At 44.7% G+C, this 22,091-nt stretch overlaps 1 protein-coding gene across 5 annotated transcripts in view; it reads left to right on the forward strand.

Annotated features, from left to right (window-relative positions):
* Positions 1-22,091, forward strand: part of UBASH3B (ubiquitin associated and SH3 domain containing B) — a 155,083-nt gene that overhangs the window by 130,132 nt on the left and 2,860 nt on the right. For all 5 annotated transcript variants that reach the window (XM_015115905.3, NM_001261286.1, XM_077960653.1 and 2 more), the window contains 8 exon segments: positions 4,645-4,853; positions 9,360-9,492; positions 10,810-10,930; positions 11,564-11,686; positions 13,231-13,323; positions 15,148-15,292; positions 20,143-20,249; positions 21,806-21,915. In XM_015115905.3, coding sequence (XP_014971391.1) covers positions 4,645-4,853; positions 9,360-9,492; positions 10,810-10,930; positions 11,564-11,686; positions 13,231-13,323; positions 15,148-15,292; positions 20,143-20,249; positions 21,806-21,915 — 1,041 coding nt within the window.

Genomic DNA, 22,091 nt, shown 5'->3' on the forward strand with positions numbered 1-22,091 from the left:
ACGGTGAAACCCCGTCTCTACTAAAAATACAAAAAAATTAGCCGGGCAAGGTGGCGGGCGCCTGTAGTCCCAGCTACTCGGGAGGCTGAGGCAGGAGAATGACGTGAACCCGGGAGGCAGAGCTTGAAGTGAGCCAAGATCGCACCACTGCACTCCAGCCTGGGTGACAGAGCGAGACTCCGTCTCAATAAAGAAAAAAAAGAACTCTGACATCTCCTAGAGTCACTTAGAACTAGCCCTGAAGATAACAAAGGAGGTGTGGCTGGTTGGACTCCTTCTGAGGGCAAAGAAAAAAAAAGTCAAGGGTTGCATGCAGATGACCTCTGAGAAGTCACCTTTCTAAGAGAAGGAAGGTGGCAGTGGAATTTTACAAGGAATATCCTCTAATCAACACCGTCCTCCAGTTAACTCAAAGGGTAATTGGTTTTCTGCCTGACCCACATTCTGCTCAACTGGCATGGAAGGAAAAAGGCAGCAAGCGCCCACGTGAATTATGTTCTAAAAATAACTTGGCCTCTTTTATCTCTTATTTGTAAAAGCTCATTTATTACCGTTCGTTCTGATAAAGCTCTCCTCGGCCCCTTTGGACTGGACCTCTCCCGTGAGGTCTTTCGGTCCTACCTGAACCCTCTTCTTACCTGCCTTCTTCAACGTGCCCCCAGGAGGCAGTTTTGATTGACTGTTCTAGTGAGGGGACAGATGTCCAGAGAAGGAGAGTGGTTTAGGCAAGGACACTCTGGCAAGGCACCATGATGCTGAGGAAAACTCCAAGGCCTCATCCCTCTGCTGTTTAGATTCTCACTCGATTTGGACACGCAGATCCTCATTTGTATTTCACATAGGCTCTTTCATGTTAGTGATTACGTTGGGCCATGCCAGTTTAATATACCAACCAATAGAAATCCAGAGGAAGTACAGGGTGATCCAAAAAGCATCAATTTTGGAGTCCAGCACACTTGGCTTCAAATCCTGGCTCCATCACTTTAGCAAGGGTTAAATTCACTTTGACAGCTTGTACAGATCTCCAGTCCTTAGTTTTCTCATCTGTAAAATGGTGACAATGTTTTGCTAGATGGTTATGAAGACTAAATAAAGAAGATGTATGGAAAGGCTCTAATGTAATACCCAGCACAAGGTGGGTGCAACAGCAACAAAAAATTGCCGCAGCTATTACTGTGAGTGAGAATAAAAAGGGCTCCAAAGACATTTCAGCTCCTGTATTCACACAGGGCTGTGGCTGCCTTTCATTCAGCAAACTGAGTTTCCTCCCACTGCAGTAAGGGAGGAAAAACATACCTGAGGTGGATTCAAGAGTTCGTTTTGGTTTTTTTTAGATGGAGTCTTGCTCTATCACCCAGGCCAGAGTGCAGTGGTGCAGTCTCGGCTCACTGCAACCTCCGCCTCCTGGGTTCACACCATTCTCCTGCCTCAGCATCCTGAGTAGCTGGGACTATAGGTGCCCACCACCACGCCCGGCTAATTTTTTGTATTTTTAGTAGAGATGGGGTTTCACCATGTTAGCCAGGATGGTCTTGATCTCCTGACCTCGTGATCCGCCCGCCTCGGCATTCCAAATGCTGGAATTACAAGCATGAGCCACGGCGCTGGTCCTGGATTCAAGGGTTCTTAGAATACAGGCCAGGCACAGTGGCTTACACCTGTAATCCCAGCACTTTGGGAGGCCGAGGCGGGCGCATCACCTGAGGTCAGGAGTTGGAAACCAGCCTAGCCAACACAGTAAAACCTTGTCTCTACTAAAAACACAAAAATTAACCAGGTTTGGTTGTACACACCTGTAGTCCCAGCTACTCCGGAGGCTGAGACAGGAGAATCGCTTGAGTCCGGGAGGCAGAGGTTGCAGTGAGCCAAGATCATGCCACTGCACTCCAGCCTGGGCAACAGAGCAAGACTCCATCTCACCAAAAAAGAAAAAAAAAAAAAAAAAAAAAAGAAGAGTTCTTACAAGTAGATGGCAAACATAAAACAAAATAAGTAGAATGTAATATAAATTAGGCTTGTGTTCTCATATCTCTCAAACTTAGGCTAAGGTTCTGAATCTGCTTTTGGTGAGTGAGAAAGGGCAGTGGGGACATGGGTCCCAGTTATAATTTTAGATTTGCTACAATGCCTTAATTCTTTTATTTTTCATGCAATAAATCAAAGCTACTTATTGCCCAGCTTCCCTATGCCTAGGACATATTGTCTCTACCTTTTGCTGTGCCTCAGTTTTCCTGGGGATAACCTAGAAATAGAATGAATACCCACCTCCCCTGTGTGATAGAACAAGTGAGGACTTCTCTGAAATCGCATTGAGTTTCTCAAGGGGAAAGGCACTACTGGGCCAAAGGCATTATTAGCCAAGACCATGCTGTGCTTGAACATTTAAGGAACACGAGTTTAGGCTTGTTTGCCTGTGACTCGGTGCCTTTCTCCACCTTGTCCCAGAAAAAAAAGAATGTTCCTTTTCATGGGACGTCACACATTTAGCTTTGCAGTTTATGAGATTTTGCGTGAATTTTTTTTTTCCCTTTAAGCTGATTTAACAATCCCACAGAAAACCTTCCTGGCTTGTTTGGAGAAGTGGTTTAAGTGTGTATGAGGCAGAGGGACAGGAAGAATAAGGAAGGAATCAGAGCAGGAAGATCTAGAACTGAAAGATGCTGGAGTCAGAATTAGAGAAACAAACAGGCGCCCTACATAAAAGGAGAATCAGAAATACAGCAGTACAGATGAGCTCCCTGCACAATCACTCTCATCCTCCAAAAAGAATCACACCTTAAAGGCTCCTTTCTTTAGAGATTTCCAGAAGGAAATTCTCTCTTCATAACATGTTCTGGTGTATCACCTTGACATCGAGCCAATTAGTTCACAGGCCTACCCAGCGCAGGGTCCAGGGATCAGGGTCGGCTGCAAGGAAGGATGTGACCTGGGAGATCGGGTACTCTGCTAGAAATAATTACGCCCCGGCTCACGCCTATAATCCCAGCACTTTGGGAGGCTGAGGCGGGAGGATCACCTGAGGTCGGGAGTTCAAGACCAGCCTGACCAACATGAAGAAACCCCGTCTCTACTGAAAATACAAAATTAGCCAGGCGTCGTGGCTCATGCCTGTAATCCCAACTACTCAGGAGGCTGAGGCAGGAGACTCCCTTGAACCTGGGAGGCAGAGGTTGCAGTGAGCCGAGATCACGCCATCGCACTTCCGCCTGGGCAACAAGAGCAAAACTCCATCTCAAAAAATAAATAAATAAATAAATAAACAAATAATAATTATGCCCCTTCGGTGCACAAGGCTCTGTCCTAAGGTGTTTTCTTAGATTGTCTCATTTAACTTTTATAGTCTTAAGTATTCTTTTATAGATGAGAAAACTGAAGCCAAAGTTAGAAATATGCAAGTGGAGACCAGAATACATAGCATCCAACTAATGGCTTTGAGACCCTAGGAAACAGTGAAAGCTATTATAGCTTTCTCCATCTTTATGTCCCTTGTGAAGCAAATAAGATAGGAAATATTTTCCTTACTATTGAGGTCTCCCACTATTAGTAACAAAAAATACTAAAATAAATGTTTTCTACAGCACCTTCATGCCTGTATCTGTGATGTTAATACATCCCAGGGAAGGAAGGCAAAAGGAAGAATAAATAGCCAACTGGCATGGCCTGTTTTTGGCCTAGGGGCTGTTTTGGAGCACAAAGTAAGAACGTTTTCTCCATGTGATGAAAGCTGGCTACATGCTGACACAGACACTGATGTCTAGACATTTTTCTTTCAGGATCTTTGTTAAAACTATAGGTTTAAATAAATCTCCTTTAAGGCAAGAACCATGTCTGGTTTAAAGAGCTAAGTTGGCCAGGCGTGGTGACTCACACCTGTAATCTCAGCAGTTTGGGAGGCCGAGAGAGGGGGATCACCTGAGGTCAGGAGTTCGAGACCAGCCTGGCCAACATGGTGAAACGCTGTCTCTACTAAAAATACAAAAATTAGCTAGGTGTGGTGGCGGCTGCCTGAAATCCTTGCTACCAGGAAGGCTGAGGCAAGAGAATCACTTGAACCCAGGAGGCAGAGGCTGCAGTGTGCTGAGATTGCAGCATTGCACTCCAGCCTGGGCGATAAGAGTGAAACTCCATCTCAAAATAATAATAATAATTCTTAAATAAAGAGCTAAGTTACATAGAAAGAGGGGTACTTCATTCCCTGAGCCTTCCTATAGGAGAGACACTCCACCTGGCCCATCCGTAACCCCCATATGGAAGACTGGCTTTCCATGAGCTTCCATGAGCTGGGTTTCAAGTGTCTATCATGGTGACTATCAGATGAAGCAAGGGAAACTAGGTCCAAGTCCATTTATATAGCAGTTGGCCAGCGAGCCTACAGGATTTCAGGTCAGTTTCCAAAAACGATACTTGAATCCTGATGGGAAATCTAGACATGCCTGAAGAAAAGTACGGAACCATTTCTAGCACCAGGCATACACCTGCAGTACTCTGAAGAGAGACGTGCTCTCTGATAGGAATTCACATCTACTCAGGGCACATCGCCCCCTGGAGGTGTGCAGTATTAATGCAGAACACACAGTCCTGCCCTAAAGGCACTCAGGAGAACGGTGAGGCCTGGGGCTTACTCACCCTCTCTTCCTTTTTCAGACATTACAGGTCATCTACCCCTATACCCCACAAAATGACGACGAGCTGGAGCTGGTCCCCGGGGACTTCATCTTCATGTCTCCAATGGAGCAGACCAGCACCAGCGAGGGTTGGATCTACGGCACGTCCTTAACCACCGGCTGCTCTGGGCTCCTGCCTGAGAATTACATTACCAAGGCTGATGAATGCAGCACCTGGATATTTCATGGGTAAGCAGACAGCAAGACCTTTATGCCATTTGAAGAACGTTGCTAAGGCAGACTGGATCCTGGATACACAAATCCAAAGATGGGAAATAATATTTTCTTCCTCAATAACCCCACCCAGCAATCCCTTCCCCTCTCTTTCACTCCACTCCCACCTCAGCCCAGCCCGTGAGCCTGCAGAACCGGATGGCACAAAATTAGAGGTCAGAGTTGTCTCATGTTCCCCAAACATTTGCTTTTTCAGAAGTGCTTTGGAAGATCAAAATATATAAGCTGGGTTTCCAAAGTCTCCATTTTAATCCCTATAACAACAAGGAAAGCAAAATTGCATGAATAAACTGAGAACTAAAAGATTATTTGCCTCACAAAGCATAGTTCTCAGATCTATTATTTTTTATTTTACAGTACTTGGAGTTGCTGTTTTATCAGATCTCTTTCTTAAAAGTGGGTGTATGGCCAGGTGCGGTGGTTCACGTCTGTAATCCCAGCACTTTAGGAGGCCAAGGTGGGTGGATCACTTGAGGTCAGGAGTTCAAGACCTGCCTGACCAACATGGTGAAACCCCGTCTCTACTAAAAATTTAAAAAAAAATCAGCTGGGCGTGGTGGCACACGCCTGTAGTCCCAGCTACTCAGGAGGCTGAGGCAGGAGAATCACTTGAACCTGGGAGGTGGAGGTTGCAGTGAGCCAAGATCATACCACTGTACTCCAGCCTGGGCAACAGAGCAAGACTTTGTCTCAAAAAAAAAAAAAAGGATGTATGTGAGAAGCAGTGCTGATCTCTTAGAGTTCACTCCATCCAAGCCCACTCTTCCCTAAATTACAGCTCAGGCTGACGTATAGGTGAACCTGAGTGACTTCGGTCAGTGCGTCCCAGGGAGGTCTTTGTGTCATCTTTTATTTGAGAGATTACTCATGATGTCATGTCTGTGAGAACAATGTCTGAAATTAAACTAACAGCTTCCCCAGCCAACTCCGTTCAAAGTAGGGAAATAAGTTAGGCATTAGTTTATTGTAATTAAGAATTTGAGACTGGATTCCAATAGTCTTGGATTTAAACGATAACTCTACCACTTACCAGCTGTGTGGCCTTGGCCAAGTTGCATTACCTCTCTGAGCCTCTGTTTGCTCATCTAGAAAATGGAACTAATCATTGCACTTACCTCATAAGGTTGTTGTGAAGACTGCAATGCCGAGCTTCGCTTTACATGGTTCAGAGTCTGGTGTATAGCGGTGACTATAAAATCACCATTTGCATAATGATGACTTTTGTCTATCTTGTGTTTGCCAGTCCTCACTGAGTGCTCATCAAAGGACATGTGTCTTCCATAAAAGCAATCCTGTAGATGAACTGCACTTTCCTATTTAACCCCAGAGGTTAAATGACTCAAGGAGGCAGAGCCCAGCTTCCTTGTAAGACAGATCTTCTCTCACTCCTAACCCAGGATAGACATCAGGAGGTAGAACCCCAGGGGAATGGCAAGCATGGCCTGGCTGGCATGGTGGGAGTTGCCCAGGGGATCCAGGCAACAAGTCATGATTGGGGGTCAATGAGTTTAACAACACTCCCTGCCAAGTGCTTCTCAGTTCTCTGAGTCCCTCCTAAGGAAATATGTTCTCTCCACACTAACTTGAGTGTCTTACTTGGTTCTAAGTAAGGCAAGTTGATGAAGCCTCCTTGTGTTCTCTGAAGCTGGGTGAGCTGCCTGGCCGCTCGGGCTTAGCACAGGCCTGGCGTGTTGCAGGGAGAAACCAGCTCTCCTGATGCTTGAGATGTTCTGGATCTTAGACCCGGCTTCCTCCCTCCACTGTTCTGAGCAAGAAGCATCTGACTATTGTCTTACTGGAACTGGCAGCTCCACGCTGTCTCAGAGTGAGTCAGGTCCTTTGATTATAATGACAGTTAAGAAGGGAAAGAGGCTGGCATTCGTCTTGCCATGGGAGCCGAAGGAGGGAGAGAAGGAATCCTATCAGTATCTTCACAGCTGCAATAAAGTAAAGAAACAGACATGTACACGCAAGATGTCAGCACAATTCTAGGTAGCCAGACGTTTTGCACCCTGAAGCTTTGATGAGTCAGACAATAAAACTGGATTTTCTTTTTTTTTTTTTTTTTATTTTTTCTGAGATGGAGTCTCACTCTGTCGCCCAGGCTGGAGTGCAGTGGTGTGATGTCAGCTCACTGTAACCTCCGCCTCCTGGGTTCCAGTGATTCTCCTGCCTCCGCCTCCTGAGTAGCTGGGACTTCAGGTGTGTGCCACCATACCCAGATAATTTTTGTATTTCTAATAGAGACGGGGTTTCACCATGTTGACCAGGCTGGTCTTGAACTCCTGACCCCAGGTGATCCACCTGCCTCAGCCTCCCAAAGTGCTGGAATTACAGACGTGAGCCACCGTGCCCAGCCAAACTGGATTTTCTTGAACTGTGTGATGTTCGGAAGGGTCTTAGTTTAAAATAAAGTAGAATAGCTGGTCTCTTATACCGTGTGAACGGCACAAGATTTCCTTGGGCTACAGTTACTTAAATTTTTCCATAACAGGTTTCACTTGGCAACATATTCAGATGGACTGATACAGGTTTCCTGGTTCCCACTCTGACCTACTGAATCACAGCCTGTGAGGAGCAGAACCCCAGCATGAGTGTTTTTTTTTTTAAAGTCCCCTGGTGATTCTGATAGGCACAAGTATTCAAAATCAGTTTTTCAGGGCATGAGACTTCTGAGACCTTCGTTTCTAAGTAGATAGAACGAGTCTGTCACTTCTAGTGAAAAAGCAGCCACTTCTGAAAGTGAACAGGGTGCTAAGATAGTTAAAATCACATAATTTTTGGAACAAAAATTTACCAACAACCAGTTAGCTGTATTATATTTGTGAATATAAAAAGTCATTTTCAAAAATAAAATTCTGGGCCAGGTGCGGTGGCTCACGCCTGTAATCCCAGGATGACTTCGGGAGGCCAAGTGGTCAGATCACCTGAGTTCAGGAGTTCGAGACCAACCTGGCCAACATGGTGAAACCCCGTCTCTACTAAAAATACAAAAATTGCCGGGCGTGGTGACACACGCCTGTAATCCCAGCTACTCCAGAGGCTGAGTCAGGAAAATCGCTTGAACCTTCAGGGTGGAGGTTGCAGTGAGCCGACATCGTGTCATTGCACTTCAGCCTGGGTGACAAAAGTAACACTCCATCTCTAAAATAAAATTCTGATAATACAATGTTAAAAGTGAATAATCCAAAACAGGTGGTAGCCCAGACAGGTTGCTGGGTCAGCAGATGCAAGCCAGGAGTATATGGAGCAAACTGGGATAGATAGCTACCCAAATTGTAAAGAAGCAAGAAATCTATAAAATTTAAATGTTTCCCCTGGACTCTGCTCAGTGATTTCCAAAGATGTTCACTGGATTTGCCTAACAACCACATTTAAATTGCAATGTTTATTAGATAAAGCTTTGTGGAAGTCTTACTATTGACAACAATTTAAACTTGGCAGGTTTTGACTGTCTTCCTTTCAGCAAGACCTCTTTTTAGGCTTCTGTAGCTATAGTGTTACACTCAGAAATGAGAGTTCTTGGCTCCCAGCTCTAAACATCTGGTGAGAATGGTCTTCTCTGAAATAATTCTATTTGTAATCATCTTGTTGGAGGTGTGATTGAGGGGAGATAGGGTTTGGAGACTGAAGAGGGTAGAATAGGGGACTTTGGCACAATGTTTCCTTGACCGTTAGGAGCCACTGGCTAAGTGGTGGAGATGGTGAAAAGACCCCCCTATCACTCTTCACTTCAGATGGAAATTACCACGGGAAATATTAAAGGCAACAGGGATCATAGATTTCTTTTGAACCAGAAAAATAGCTGCAAACAAATAATTGATACATTGTTATTCTTGAACTTGTCTTTGGCGTGAACCATGCATGGCACAAAATCACTAGGACCCATCCCTGCCCAAAGGAATGAATATATCTGTCCTCAGTGCAGAAATCCATCTACCTCTAATTTATTTATTTACTTATTTTTATTTTTATTTCTTTTTGAGATGGAGTTTCACCCTACCGCCCAGGCTGGAGTGCAGTGGTGCGATCTTGGCTCACTGCAACCTCTACCTCCCAGGTTCAAGCGGTTCTCATACCTCAGCCTCCCGAGTAGCTGAGACTACAGGCACACATGACCACGCCCAGCTGATTTTTTGTATTTTTAGTAGAGGTGGGGTTTTGCCATGTTGGCCAGGCTGGTCTCGAACTCCTGACCCCAAGTGATCCACCTGCCTTGGCGTCCCAAAGTGCAGGTGTGAGTCACCACGCCCAGCCTACCTCTAATTTATTAACTGCAAGTCTTCAGTATAAAAGAAGGTATTCTTCCTTTAGGAATGGGACCACTCCGGCTCAGCTTCCCTCATCATTGCGCTACCCACAGAGGGCGTTGAGTTAATTCCCACACTCCTGTTGAGCCCAGGAGGAAGTGCTGATGACTGCTGGCCAGAGCGTTCACACCTTCCTTATCTTCCTCTGCAGTTCTTACTCAATCTTAAATACATCATCGTCCAACTCTCTCACATTTGGGGATGGAGTATTGGAGAGGCGGCCGTATGAGGACCAGGGGCTCGGGGAGACGACTCCTCTTACTATCATCTGCCAGCCCATGCAGGTAAGGCCGATTGTTAGGGTCACACCCCCAACTCTAACCAGGATTCACTGAGAACCTATTTATTAAATATGAGGCATTGCCCTTGCTATCTCCAAAGGTTCCATGATCTCTTGGGAAGAAAGGACACCAAATTATAAAAGATATACAAAAATTCAAGGCTGGGAAGAGTCAGATGAGCAATACTGACAGTTACTTCCAACATTTGAACCTAGGCTCATAAGGAAGGTTGTTCCACAGACATAGGAGGAAATTTTCTCTCTAAAGTAGGAATAATGCCCATAGTTGTATCTGTTTTGTAGTTTGTCACAAAGATAAAAGAAAATAATAAAATAAGGCTGGCACAATAACTGGCATATAATGAGTGCTCAGTACGTGTTAACTTTTTCAAGAAAGGTTGGAGATGGAAGGAGGCAGGGAGTCGCTGTTGAACAGTACAAATAGAGGCAAGCTGAAAGTTCAAGCATGTTGAGGATCAAGAGAGTGGACCATTGTGGCTGGAGCCCAGGATTTGAATGAAGGAACAATAGGAAAAGAGATGGGAAGGATCATACCACCATTCCACGTATTAACCTTGTCAGGGCCACTAGAAGCAAATGTGAAGTGCTGGCCAGCACTAAGGAAACGGGAAAAGCTGACTATATCAGAAAGAAGGAATGCAGAAACGTCTGTAAGGTTCCATCCAGCAGTTATAGAAGCCAAAGTCATTTGGACAAGCCTTTGACTCGATTTGCCTGTGTCATCACCCAGAGGTAGCAGTTGTCTCATTTTGGGGATCACCAACATATATATAGTCAGACAGCAGAGCCTACATTGTGATTAGAATAGGAAAACAGGGTCTCGTTGCTGGAGTGGACCATGAGGACCATGTGATCTGGCCACACACTTTAGAGAAAAGGTAGACACATTTGTGATCACAGAAGCCCTCACTCCCTGAAGAAGTTGATGAATCGCCCCTTCTGGGCGGGGGAAGATGTCCCACTAGATGGCTGTCTCTACATGAATGGCTAGTTTTGCCTCTGAGCTGTAACTGAAAGTGTACAGCATGTTTTAGTAATGGCCAGATGCTACTCCTACACAGGGCGGCTGTAGCAACAATAATGCCCTTTTCACAACCCTCCTCATTTTATAAAGACATGCAGTTTATCTTATTTGAGCCTCAAAATAATTTATGAGGTCTGTAGGATGAGTCTTACTGTCCTCACCTAGTCACACCTTGGCAGAACTTTGGTAGGAGAGCTCAGCTCACCTGGCACCTGGCTCCAAGACATGTCCACTTTGCCATGTGAGTCTTCACTAATAGCCTTTCTTTCTCTGTAGCCGCTGAGGGTCAACAGCCAGCCGGGCCCCCAGAAGCGATGCCTCTTTGTGTGTCGGCATGGTGAGAGGATGGATGTTGTGTTTGGGAAGTACTGGCTATCCCAGTGCTTCGATGCCAAAGGTGAGTTGTTGGTGGGCCTGCTCAGCACTGCCATACCCATAGTGGCCTCTAGGGGGCACAGTCAAGCTACGGTTATCCGGATGGAGTCATTTATAGTTTTGTGTACTATAGAAAATGTCTGTTATCCGTAAGCCCCTCCTGATTGTCTTGAGCTTTAGGGAAGAAGTAAGTGTTCTTGTCCCCATTCTATAAACTTGGATGCCAGGACTAAAGAAGACAGATGTCTTGCCCAAGGCCACATGGCAAAGTCAGCAGCAGCAACGTGCCCTAATCCCATGGCCAGAGCTCCTGCCATTAAACCTCCCGGGTTCGCTGGGTTCCATTTTCACTTGAGTGGCATTTGAAGACACGGAGGCTTGCCTGACCAGGGAATCTCACCTGCCTTAGGGTGCATGGTTATTACCTTCACTGAGAAACTACCTCATGTCACTTTTGTCAGTAGAATGGAAGAGTGAATTCCAAGTCACTTTATGAAACAAAATATCAGCCTTGATATTTTCCATCAGCTCCAGAGAGCTCAATGTGATCTCTTTGGCCAAGAAGGAATGGGGGTGGAGAATGTCAGGATCAGTAAGGGAGTCCCAAGTAAACAAGAAATGTATGTATCCTCTGTCTAACTTTTTTATTTTTCAGGCCGCTACATACGGAGCAACCTGAACATGCCTCATAGTTTACCTCAGCGGAGTGGTGGTTTCAGAGATTACGAGAAAGATGCTCCCATCACTGTGTTTGGATGCATGCAAGCGAGACTAGTGGGTAAGTATCCTGGAGTGACTGTACTCCAGGCATTTCCTGCCGCCTCCTTCAAAACGCTGGTACCATGGATATGCGGGACCCTTCCTGGGGGCTTCTATAACTTTCCTACAAGTAATAAATTTCTTCAATTCCAAAGGAACTTGCTACACAACCATTAAGTTTAGGACACTGTGCTCAGCCCTAGGTTGGTTGACCAAAGTGAATGAGGTGTGGTCCTTATTGAGGACCTCGTGATCCAGTAATGGCTTGGGTTACTGTGCTCACTGTTGGATGTAGCAGACAGGTCAGCCTCTAGTTCAAGACAGCAGCATCTGCCAGCATGGCTGTGGAAGAGGACAAGAGTGAAGAAGACGGACCTGGACTTGCTGAATTTATAAAGGCCAACTGATCCTTTGAAGATGCCCAGCTCTTTGCAAGCCCATTCCATTACTGCCGCGGGGAGATAGTACTTTCCTGTTCAGTCACTTAGCAGACATGTAGTGCTCACTTACCTTGTGCAAGGTATTGGACTAAGGGAACCCAAGTGTGAGTCAGGGAAACAAACTTATGTGTGGATAAATATCATACAATATGATATACATAGAGCTATGCGTGGTCACCAAATATTATGGGAACACAAAAAGACATCTAAGAGGTGAAGAGGTGAGCTGGGAGCTGAAGTGGAAGTTAGCTGGGCAAAGAAGGAGCAGGAGTGAGGAAATGGCATTCTCAGTGGGAGGGACCACATAAACTGTGTCTGAGGCTTGAGAAACAGCCTCAGGAATGCAGGGGAAACAAAGTGCCTTGTGTCTAGAGTATAAATTGCAAGGCAAGGCAGAGATGAGGCTGGCAAGATGGATAAAGGCAAGTTCATGGAAGACCTTGATCACCATATTAAGGTGCTCGGATTTAATCCAGTAGACAAAATAACTGGTTTCCAGGCCCGGCGTGGTGGCTCTCACCTACAATCTAGCACTTTGAGAGGCTGAGGCAGGAGGACTGCTTGAGACCTGGAGTTTGAGGCTGCAGCGAGGTATGATCGCACCCCTGCACTCCAGCCTGAATGACAGAGCAAAACCCTATCTCTGAAAATTAAATTAAGAAGAATAATAAATTTTTTAAAGAAGTGGATTTTATGAGGATAGCATTAAAGTATGAGGTGTTGGGATTTATCTCTGGTGTCTAAGAATATGACATGTTGAGATTTTGGTTAGCACAGAATAAAATTAAAACAAGACCTAATATTCATAAAATAAATCCTTTTTCACAAACTTGAAGCCAAAGTATTGTCCTGTTTCTTAATATCTCCCAGCTAAAGGCTTTACCACTTGTTAGCACCAGAGGGAAGGGGAAGAAAAGACAAGAAGGGCTCTGTCACTGGCTCTCACAGGAACACCGATGAGGGGTTTTGTTAGAAACTAACAAAGGCTGACTCTACTGGCTCTATGTGAGCCCCAGTTAGGAAAGAAGGGTTTGCAGGGGCTTACTGCTTGGCCCCCTCTCACACTGCGAATCGAGGTGAGACTGAGTAAATCCATCAGACTGATTTGTGGTTTTCTTTGCAGGCGAAGCCTTATTAGAGAGCAATACCATTATCGATCATGTCTATTGCTCCCCGTCCCTTCGCTGCGTTCAGACTGCACACAATATCTTGAAAGGTAAGACTTGCAGGTTGACAAAAACAAGTAGTCCATCCCTCTGTTTCTAGGCAGCCCCACACATAAATTATCTTAGAATCATGGGACATTTGCCAGTTGAAAGCTTCGAATTTGGAATGAAGCAAGGATTCTTTCAGAAGGCGATCTTTGCCCAAGTCACAAAAACATACTCTGGCAGCCTAAGCGAAATAAGAGGAAGTATACTAGTCATGTTTTCTTTGAGAATTTAAAGCGCTCTTGGATGAATCCTAGGCTTGCAAAATGTTTAGAGCTTTTAGAGTGTGATCCTTTCTTTACACTTAATAGTCAAATAACTTTCCTGTTTTGATCTGTTGTTTGCCTCCTGTGGTGCTCCTAGGAGCCTCAAATCTTAATCATCATTTTTTCTTTACTTAATTGGAGAGACTTTAAAAGCATCATTGCTACCAAGATACTCAACTCTCACCCTAAAATCTGTGGAAGCATGAGTTACATGGGAAGGAAAACTAAAAGGAACAGGATTAGACTGTTTACTTCTACCAAAGAAATGAATGAGCCAGAAATAAGCCAACAAAGAACTTGACACTACATCTGAGTCTTCTATCCTTTAACCTTAAGTAGACCTCTTCACTACCAGAAGGCATTTATGTATTCAATTTGCACAGAACAACTGGACTGCATGCAATATGACGATAACTAAGCAGGGACCATTTCTAGGAAGCCAGCTGCACTACAGTAAAACACACGGCTTCTGCACTGCTACTAGTAAATGTTCAGCATTCGATTTTCTGGTAGAGAAAATGAACAATTTACATGATATTCAAATACGATGTTGGATACTCAGAAACTATCTGAAGTTTCTTGGTAACACCATCATGGAATTTGCCTTAGAAAGAGGAATTATGGGGGCCAGGTGCGGTGGCTCATGCCTGTAATCCCAGCACTTTGGGAGGCCACCGAGGTGGGCGGTTCACGAGGTGAGGAGATCAAGACCATCCTGGCTCACACGGTGAAACCCCGTCTCTACTAAAAATAAAAAATAAAAAAAAGAGCTGGGCATGGTGGCAGGCGCCTGTCATCCCAGCTACTCAGGAGGCTGAGGCCGGAGAATCACTTGAACCCAGGAGGCAGAGATTGCAGTGAGCCAAGATTGGGCCACTGCACTCCAGCCTGGGTGACAGGGCGAGACTCCGTATCAAAAACAAACAAACAAACAAACAAAACAGAAAAAAGAAAGAAAGAGGAATTATGGTAGTCACAGAATTGAATAAATTTTCTTTTTTTGAGATAGAATCTCACTGTGTCACCAAGGCTGGAGTGCAGTGGCACAATCTTGGCTCACTACAACTTTCGCCTCCAGGGATCAAGTGATTCTCCTGCCTCAGCCTCCTGAGTGCTGGGACCACAAGTGCATGCCACCACACCCTGCTAATTTTTGTGTTTTGGGTAGAGATGGGGTTTCACCATGTTGGCCAGCCTGGTCTCAACTCCTAATCTCAAGTGATCCGCTCTTCTCAGCCTCCCAAAGTGTTGGGATTACAGGTGTGAGCTACCGAACCCAGCCTTGAATAAATTATATGAACAATGACTTGTGGCTTTTTTCCTTAAGTCAGATATGACTTAAAGCCAGCATACATCCTCGGAGTATGGCAGGAGTATGAAACTCACGTGTTAGTAATGCACAAAAATTAAAAACCTTGTCCAAATCCACATGCTTCCACTTCTGTTTAGCTATGTATAGCAGCCAGTAGGAAAGAGAATAACTGATTTATCAGAATTTTTATAACAATTTGGCCTGAGAATATAGAGGCACTTCCTTCATCTTCACTGTATTTTACCCCTAAGGTTTACAACAAGAAAATCACTTGAAGATCCGTGTAGAGCCCGGCTTATTTGAGTGGACAAAATGGGTTGCTGGGAGCACGTTACCTGCATGGATACCTCCATCGGAGTTAGCTGCAGCCAACCTGAGTGTTGATACAACCTACAGGTAAGCCTGGGAAACTGCTGCTTACTGAGGCCAGTGTGGAAGTGCTTTCTGCACTAGCACTAGGCCAGGTTCATGAAGGAGACAGGGCTGGACATCACCTACAGGCAGTTGTCCATAGTGGTGGAAATCGAGCTACGATTTTAGAAATCAAAACTGGAGAAAAGCCAGCATTTTTTTCATATTTGGCATTAGTGTGGATTAGATTCTCCAGCCTCACCCCCGTGTTGGATTTTTCTGACTTTATTATACCTGCTTCACTGTAATAAAACCATTTTGCATTCCAGCAATAAGCACCAGCTAATGATGATGCAGTTGAGAAGACTGGAGCGATAAGGGAGATGACGATGTCTTGCAGTTTCTACATTTAATTTTTCAAAGCATTTTTAAATCTCTGTATTACCTTTGTTTATTATTGCTATATGCTCAGAATGTAGGTAAACCATTTTTATATATGAGAGAGTTCAAATAACTTGCCTAAAAGTATTTATACATTTAGTGACCACATATAACAATAATAATAATAAGCTTTATTCATCATTTTCCACATGTCCAGCCCCATGCAATCTTCTGGGCAGTCATCCCATTCCTGTTCCTTTCCTTTTTCCATTAGACCCAACTGTGCTGGGATTTTAAAAAGTGTTTGTAGATTGCTTACAGCTGAAAAATCCGCATGTACACAATTAAGAATTAATAATAGGGCCAGGCTGGGTGGATCACGAGGTCAAGAGATCGAGACCATCCTGGCCAACATGGTGAAACCCCATGTCTGCTGAAAATATAAGAATTAGCTGGGTGTGGTGGTGCGCACCTGTAGTCCCAGCTACTTGGGAGGACTGAGGCAGGAAAATCACTTGAACCCTGGAGGCGGAGGTTTTGCAGTGAGCCGAGATCGTGCCACTGCACTCCAGCCTGGTGACAGAGTGAGACTCCGTCAAAAAAAAAAAAAAGAATTAATAATAACAAGTGGTCAATATAAGCAGAACTTTCTTATGTGATATCTATTGACCTTTCATTTCAAATACCTACCCAAACCACAAATAAAGCAATGTGCATTTCTAGCTAAGGTAATAAAGAATATCTTCTTTTTCCATACTCATTTTTTCTGCTCAGCAAATAAGACCTCAGATGACCCCATTAACTAATTATGTGCTGCTGCTTCTTGTGTGAAAGGAATTAGCATTGCTCAAAAATAAAATCAGATCGATCAACAGGATCCCCCACGAATACACTTCACATTTTGTCCTATCCCCTTTCTGGCCACCGTTTTTCTGCTCTTTGCAGGCAATTAGCAATAAATTGTTGTCCCTGTGCAACAGCCAGCATCCCTTTGGCCTGGAAAGAGGGGGAGTTGCTACCAACATTGGTTAAGTGACTTTCATCATTCACCACCAGTCCTACACAGACCAATTTGGGTCAACTATGTCTTTGATATTTCCTTTAGGTGTGTTCTGCCATTGCCTCCCAAGCTGCCTTACAAAGGTCTCCAGAATCATCCTACCCGAGCCTGTCAATGTACACTCAGATACACACCCCACCAGCAGTGTGAGCAGAAGGATGAATGCCAGGAACTTGGGGATCAGGACACAGTCCTGATTCCAGATTGCCTTTTCCTCTCCGGCAAATCAGAATTCAATTCAACCATTTTCTGTTTGGTGAGGGAATTGGGGGAGGAGATGAAGCCTCTAATTTGAAAAATCAGTTGAGAAAGCCAAAGTGTAAGCATGTGAAAGGGACAGCCCTGGAGTTTAATTACCTATGAAATTAATGATGCCAAACGAATAAGCCTTTGGAAGCAAGGAAGTGGTGCCCAAATGATTGAAGACACATGGTGACAGGCAGAAGGGCAAGCCCCGAGAGCCAGGGTAGTGTGAGTCAGGCGGGCTCTGCTGAAAGAGCCCTCTCACCTTGCAACAGGGGTAGGAAGAGAACAGGAGGGAGGTGGGACTGAAAGCCGAGTTAGGGAAGCTAACCAGGCTGGTGACTAATATCGAAGCATCATCCACAGGCAGCAAGACCAGCCTAGGGCCTGGGGGATTGAAAAGCAACCCTAGCCTTGAGGAGCTGGGCCAGAGGAGCAAGGCAGAAAACACAAAATCCACACCAGCTGGGTGGGGCCTCAGAACGGGGCATGGGACTGGGGCATGGGACTGGGGGAGGGCATGGATCTGGAGTGTTAGAGGGGAAACAAATCAAACTTTGGTGTGAGGCTCAAAGCACAGGCCTGTGCTTACAACCTGGACCACAGCAAGGTGGGGAGCAGAGAGTATATGGAGGAGGATACTGTTTCGGGGATGCCACCTGACTTCCAGAGCACCGTATTCCAGGTTGAGTGGGTGGTGGGAAGGCCACCTGACTCTGAGGACAGTACAGGGTCTGCAGGTGTGGCTAGCAGCATGACATGACCTGCTGACAGGGGTGAGGAAGCTCTGATTCAGGCCAAGCCCATCAGGGCTCCAGACACTGGAGTCATTCACAGGCTCCACTTTAAGGTGCTGGGAGAAGCCATAGGCAAGAACTGATCGGGAGGAACCAGATCCCAGTACGTCTCCCGCTCTTCACCTACATAAATCTCACACATTACATGGTCTCACCCTTGAAATGACTCCCTGGGCCATACAAAGTGGCCTTTTGTCACTGTGGGGAGGGGACAGGCCTGGGAGATCAGGTGACATAAATGGAGATGGAACTGGGTGAGAGGTGGGGATGGGGAGAGAAAAAGAGGAGAAAGAGCTTGCTCCAGAACAATGAGGTGCAGCCCCAACAAGTGGTGATTCAGGTCTCTACCTATCCCCCAGGGTGTTGTGAGACTCAGAAGGCTGTTTCCTAGGAGAAACATGCATGCTGAGAGAATGCAAGTTTCCTTCAAGTGGAACGGCATCCTTCCTCTCTGGACAGTAAGCCTATGTGCACAGAAGGGCAGGCTTGACAAGGGCACTGTCAGAAGCTGTGTGTGGAGGATAGGCTCACAGGCCAGACCCCAGACTCAGGTTCAAATCCAGGTTCTAAGAGTCGCTAACGGTGTTAGCGTAGGCAAGTCAGCTGCAGCCTTTCTGAGCTTCTGTTTTGTCATCCATAAACAGCATTTACAAAAGCATTGCTGGGAGGATTAGACTGAAAGAATGCAAGTAGGATGCTTGCACAGAGCCTGACACATACGGGAACCTCAGTAAATATTTTGTGCTAATAGTAGCAGTAATAGTATATTCTGATCCAGAGGCCATGTGAATTCATTTTGAGAACTTACCACACCTCTACCAGGCACTAAACACCCAGCAGTGAAAGATAAAATGAAAACTGACAAAGTAAGAAAATTGAAATGACATAGTTGTACCCAGAAAACAAGATAAACATCTTGTGGACCAGAAACAACACAGAAACTCTACATAGTTAAGCAGGGCGGAGGCAAGCAGAGGTGGGCCCTAAGGGCATTGGCGACTGGGTTTGAAGACATGCAGGGGCAGCAGGACAGGAAGCCTAGCTTTGATCATCGTCTTCCATGCTGTGTTAGTTGACAAAGACTACCTGGGACTGGGCAATTTACAAAAGAAAGAGGTTTTAATTGGACTTATACTTACACGTGGCTGGGGAAGCCTCACAATCATGCCGGAAGGCAAGGAGGAGCAAGTCATGTCTTACATGGATTGCAGCAGGCAAAGAGAGAGCTTGTGCAGGGACCTCCCCTTTTTAAAACCATCAGATCAGCCAGGTGCAGTGGCTCACGTCTGTAATGCCAGCACTTTGGGAGGCTGAGGTGGGCAGATCATCTGAGGTCAGGAGTTCAAGACCAGCCTGGCCAACATGGTGAAACCCTGTCTCTACTAAAAAAAATACAAAATTAACCGGGCGTGGTGGTGCATGCCTCTATTCACAGCTACTCGGGAGGCTGAGGCAGGGGAATCGCTTGAACCCAGTGGGTGGAAGATGCAATGAGTCGAGATCAAGCCATTGCACTCCAGCCTGGGCAGCAAGAGTGAAACTCCATCTCAAAAATAAAAAACAAAAAAAACAAATAACAAAAAATAAAATAAAAATAAAATAAAAAATAAAACCATCAGATCTCATGAGACTCATTCACTACCAAGAGAACAGCACAGGAAAGACCTGCCCCCATGATTGAGTTATCTCCCACCAAGTCCCTCCCACAACATGTGGAAATTCAAGATGAGATTTGGGTGGAGGACACAGCCAGGCCCCCAAGCCGGTAGAGGACACACAGTATCACATGCCTTTGTAGATTGTATAGTAATCATCATTTACATCACTAGCCTCTTCACCCCCAACCACAGACAGAGAACTTCTCCAGCACAGAAATTGGGTTGTCTTCATCTTTATGCTCTGCACTTCTCTTTGTGCCAAGTGTACGGTCTGTGTTCAAAATAAGAGAGAAATAAAAGGAAAAGGCTGGTGAAATGTTATAAACTCACAAAGAATCAGATGGACCTAATATCTGCTTTTAAAACCTATCCTTGCAGTTCTTGAGGAGAGGCCTGGGAATCCCCACTGATGTAAATAGGTTGAGGGTTCCCATCTCTGCTTTGCTTTGTATTAGCTATGTGACTAGGACCATCAATCAAGGGCTTATATGTTATCCTGTGAATGAGACTTGCACTGAATGTCTCATTTTTCACCTGGTCACTGTGACGCCATACACGTAGCTGTTATTTCTGTACATTTCCACTCCATGTTCATACAGTGGAAATACCCTTCCCTATACCTTTCTCCTTTCTAGGGAAATGGATAAGCAAACAGATCTATGGGATCTTTAGAAAGGCCTTGAAATAAAAGTTTGGATCTTCCTTTGTCTCAAGATCAAAATGTTTTCATTTCCTTTGTTCATTTTTCTATTACAGACCTCACATTCCAGTCAGCAAATTAGTTGTTTCAGAATCCTATGATACTTATATCAGTAGAAGTTTCCAAGTAACAAAAGAAATAATAAGTGAATGTAAAAGTAAAGGTAAGTGGTTATTATTCTGAGCTCCATCTTTACATACGTGATTATTTCTCTATAATGGTTAATAGGCTATTCAAGATGTTTCAACTTGCTTTGGCTAACCAAAGAAATGTATTTCCAGATTTTCTTCCAGATACTTTTACATTAAATGTGTAATATTCTGTGAGTATCTAAAATGGTAGATATTCCAGGGGTTTATACCAGACTTAGTTACTATTCTTAATGACTTAAATTCTGCATTATAGCTATTCTTCTTGCACCCTGTGAGATTCCCTCTTACAATTTCCAAAAGCTCTAGCATGCCACTGTTTTGCCTATCATTGATCTAGCAGGATGCACACCTACACACAACACACCTACACAGATACACACACCTTCCCTGCTATCACCAAGAGCAGTGTTCTGTAAGGCTCAAGTGTGTTTGCTATTGAATTTTCTAAACATTGAGCTCAAATATTTAACATGTAAGATTGTTCACTATAAATTTTTTAGTGAAAAAGACAGATTGCAAAAAAAGTGTGGACATTCCCTTCATCTCTTTTTTTTTTAAGTTAAAATACTTATATTCAAATGGTAGACAGCCATGAGCAACAGTATTATGGATGATGCCCACCTTCCAGTTTTCATTGATTAGCCAGTCACTGCCATAAAGGTACACAACATGTTCTATCAACCAGAAAGTCTCAAGTACTCACAGTTCTACAGTGGGAGCATTTAAAACTATATTAGAAGGAGTAACCCAGAGAGCCCTGTGGACCTACAGCAGTTCTGTATCTTGATTGTCATGGTGTTACACAAAGCTACACATATGATAGAATTGCATGAACTGTATCGTCACATACACACAAACTACTGTTTGCACACCTGCTAAAATCTGAATACGCTGTGTGTATTGCACCAGCATCCATTTCCTGGGTCTGATACTGTACCATAGTTATGTAAGATGTTACCATTGGAGGGAGCTGGGAGGAAGGGTTCATGGGACCTTGCTGGTATGTATGTATATGTATTATATGTAGCCCTCCCATAAGTCAATAATTATTATTATTATTATTACTGAGACAGGGTCTTGCTCCTGTCACTCAGGCTGGAGTGCAGTGATGCAATCATGACTCACTATAGCCTCAATCTCCTGGGCTCAAGTGATCCTCCCACATCGGCCTCCCAAGTAGCTGGAACTACAGTCACAGGCCACCACACCCAGCTAATGTTCTTTTAATTTTCTGTAGGGACAGGGTCTCACTATGTTTCTCAGGCTGGTCTCAAACTCTGAGCTCAAGTGATCCTCCCTCCTCGTTCTCTCAAAGTACTGGAATTACAGGGATGAGCCACCACACCTGGCCCCATACATCTGTAACTATTTTTTAAGATAAAATGTTTTCTTTAAAAAAATTAGGCTGCCTTATCAATAACAAAGCACTTACAAAATATTGCTTAGGCAAATTGTCTTTTTCTTGAGTGTGTTTGCTCCCCTCCAGAGCATTTAGTTAGCTTCCAGTATTTGCAGTTTCCATGTCTTTATAGAAACAGTCTTCCCATTCCTTGCCATTTTCCCCCAGGAAATAACATCCTGATTGTGGCCCACGCATCTTCCCTTGAAGCTTGTACCTGCCAACTTCAGGGCCTGTCACCTCAGAACTCCAAGGACTTCGTACAAATGGTCCGAAAGGTAATTCATTCTCGCTCTGTGGGGTCCGTGATGGCTAGTAGTTTGAGGTCAGCACAGTGACTGGCTGATTACTAAGTTCTTTGAAGCATGTGTTTATGCTGAGCTGGGAATATTCATTTATTGATTCTCTCAACCAAGACGTATTGAGTGATACTCTGTGCAGGGCACTTTATTAA

This window comes from Macaca mulatta, chromosome 14 (genome assembly GCF_049350105.2).
Source record: "Macaca mulatta isolate MMU2019108-1 chromosome 14, T2T-MMU8v2.0, whole genome shotgun sequence".
NCBI classification, from domain to species: Eukaryota; Metazoa; Chordata; class Mammalia; order Primates; family Cercopithecidae; genus Macaca; species Macaca mulatta.